Here is a 2,243-nt window from a genome sequence, read left to right as displayed (position 1 = left end):
GAATGCGCTGCATGTGGGAGTGGCAGAGTCAGAATCATTGGTGACCTTTAAGCGGCAATTGGATACGTGCATGGATGGGTGCTTAAGCGAGGACAAATGTTCGGCACAACATCGTGGGCCGAAGGGCCTGTTCTGTGCTGTATTGTTCTATGTTCTATGTTCTAAAGGAACTAGCTGCCAAAGGGATGGGAATCCACACTGTTAACTTTCTGAATATTTATCACCCTCCAACCCTGCCTGGCAAAGCTTTAAACTGGATCCATTTTTCAAGGCACCTGATTCAGGTGCAGTTATTGGAACCGATCTAAGGAACGTTTTCAAATTTGGACATTACAATATTCTGGTTAATTTTAGCATTCATGTACACTGTAGTTACAGATGTGTATTTGTTCCCTCCATCATTTACTGATACGTTCCCTCGACGGTCAATCACCTATTCCAATACAGGATGTGGTGACACTGGGACTGAATGCTTTTGTGGATCTGGGATCCTGGCACTATGACCAAATGAGGACCCTGCACTAGTAACCTGGCAGCAGCCAGACTGAATGTCAGGACAGACAGAGGGTTCCTTGGTGATGAATGAGGTTTGTGTTGCAGACGGGCTAGAGGAGAGATGCCTCCCTTTTTTTCCTCCCACCTCGAAAACCTCTTTGATTTTGCTTCCAATTTGCACCCATCTCTCTCAGCTGCCAGCTAGACCTCCACCTGCAGATGGCGACAGTGGGGGAGAACACCAAGCAGAGGAATTGTTGGCCCAAGTGAGAGATGCAGATAAAGTAAGATATTAAACTGGCTATCACTGTTAAACGTTTGGGTTCTGAATTCAAAAGGACACCATCTTCTTGGGGAACAAAATTTGTCAAACTGTATTTGGCTTGGGGAGTGAAAAAGATGAAATCTTAATTTTTTTTTAACACTAACAGTGCAATCAAGTGGCATTATAAAGGACTTTGAGGAGGATAACATTAACAACCCATGCTTTTGTAAACATAGTCACAAAATATGCCATTTCTAATGAAGACAATATTCTTTATCATTTAAATGTGTGAAACTGGCCTTCAGCAAATGCATGAAAGGGTACATAGCACAGATGGACAGTAATACAAGCATAAAATACGGTGGATGCTGAAACAAAACAGAAAATGCTGGAAGATTTAGCAGCTCGTCTTCATCTCTGGAGAGATAAACGGAGTTAACATTTCACATCAATGACCTTTCATTAGTAGTTGAGCTGACAATATTATGTGGCACCTTTTCTTAGACTCTTTCCCTAGACTTGCATCTTTCCCAAAGATGGATTCTACCCCTTAAGCCACTAGAAAAGCCAAGCTTCAGGTGAGCAGCTGTTTCCGTACCTGAGATTCATGTCTCCGTTCAGTGCCAGTGAGAAGATGTTGGAGAGGGTTCCGCCAGGGCAACAGCCACAGATCAGGACTGACAGAGATTCAATGGAGGACAGCCTGAAAGCCTTGGCGAGGCTGTAAGCTGTTAGGGGCATAATCCCATATTGAGAAAACACTGCAATCAGCACCCCCTTCGGTTTCAAAATGTGATGCTTGATCATTGGTAATTCCATCGTGCAGCCCATTGATATCATTGTGATGAACAGAGCAAGGATTGAAATGACAGTAATAGTCTGATCTATTAACTTTCCTGGTGGCTGGTCTGTCTCCCCCATACTTAAGTTTAAGATTGGTGTCGAGTTAATACTCAGGAGCACATTCCAAGCATCTTTCACCAAATATTCCTCACTGGTGGTGTTCATTTTGATTCAACGGTTCAACGCTTAATCTCTGAATCGCTTCTGCTTTGTAGATGAGAAGTAAATGGATCTCCCAAAATAAAACATTTACAGGGCTCCTGGTTTTGGGGATGCTTTTGTTTGATATAATTCTGCAGGAGTTTTGCTTCAAGTGCTACCAGGTAGCCTGTTCCTATAAAATCTGGCAATTTCTCCGAACCTACAAGAGAACGAGCACTGTAAAGTCATGTTGTAAGCTTTGCTGCGAGTTATAAGTGACGGTATTCAGAACAGTCTCTGAATAGTAACAAAGAACTAGTCATTCAGCTCTTTTTTTTGGATGGCAGCTTAAAATTCTCTGTAATGACTCTGATTTAATTATTTGGGAAATGCAGACCAAGCAAAAGATACATAACCCTTGACTCACGGAACTGTTGCATGACCATATTTCTTAAAAGCCTTGAGTCGAACAATGAAAAACAAGCTTGATACCAATATT

General features: G+C 42.2%; 1 protein-coding gene across 1 annotated transcript in view; it reads right to left on the bottom strand.

Annotated features, from left to right (window-relative positions):
- The window catches only part of slc10a1 (solute carrier family 10 member 1), a 20,342-nt gene extending 18,328 nt beyond the window's left edge, over positions 1 to 2,014 (bottom strand). The window contains exon 1 of the mRNA XM_043698098.1: positions 1,359 to 2,014. Within this exon, the coding sequence (XP_043554033.1) occupies positions 1,359 to 1,768 (410 nt within the window). The 5' untranslated portion in view covers positions 1,769 to 2,014. The remainder of the gene's footprint in view (positions 1 to 1,358) is intronic.
- Between the last annotated feature and the right edge of the window lie 229 nt (positions 2,015 to 2,243).

Source organism: Chiloscyllium plagiosum, chromosome 10 (genome assembly GCF_004010195.1).
Source record: "Chiloscyllium plagiosum isolate BGI_BamShark_2017 chromosome 10, ASM401019v2, whole genome shotgun sequence".
In the NCBI taxonomy this organism is placed as follows: domain Eukaryota; kingdom Metazoa; phylum Chordata; class Chondrichthyes; order Orectolobiformes; family Hemiscylliidae; genus Chiloscyllium; species Chiloscyllium plagiosum.
Note: the sequence above shows the minus strand (reverse complement) of the source record. Positions and strands in the feature narration are given on the sequence as shown.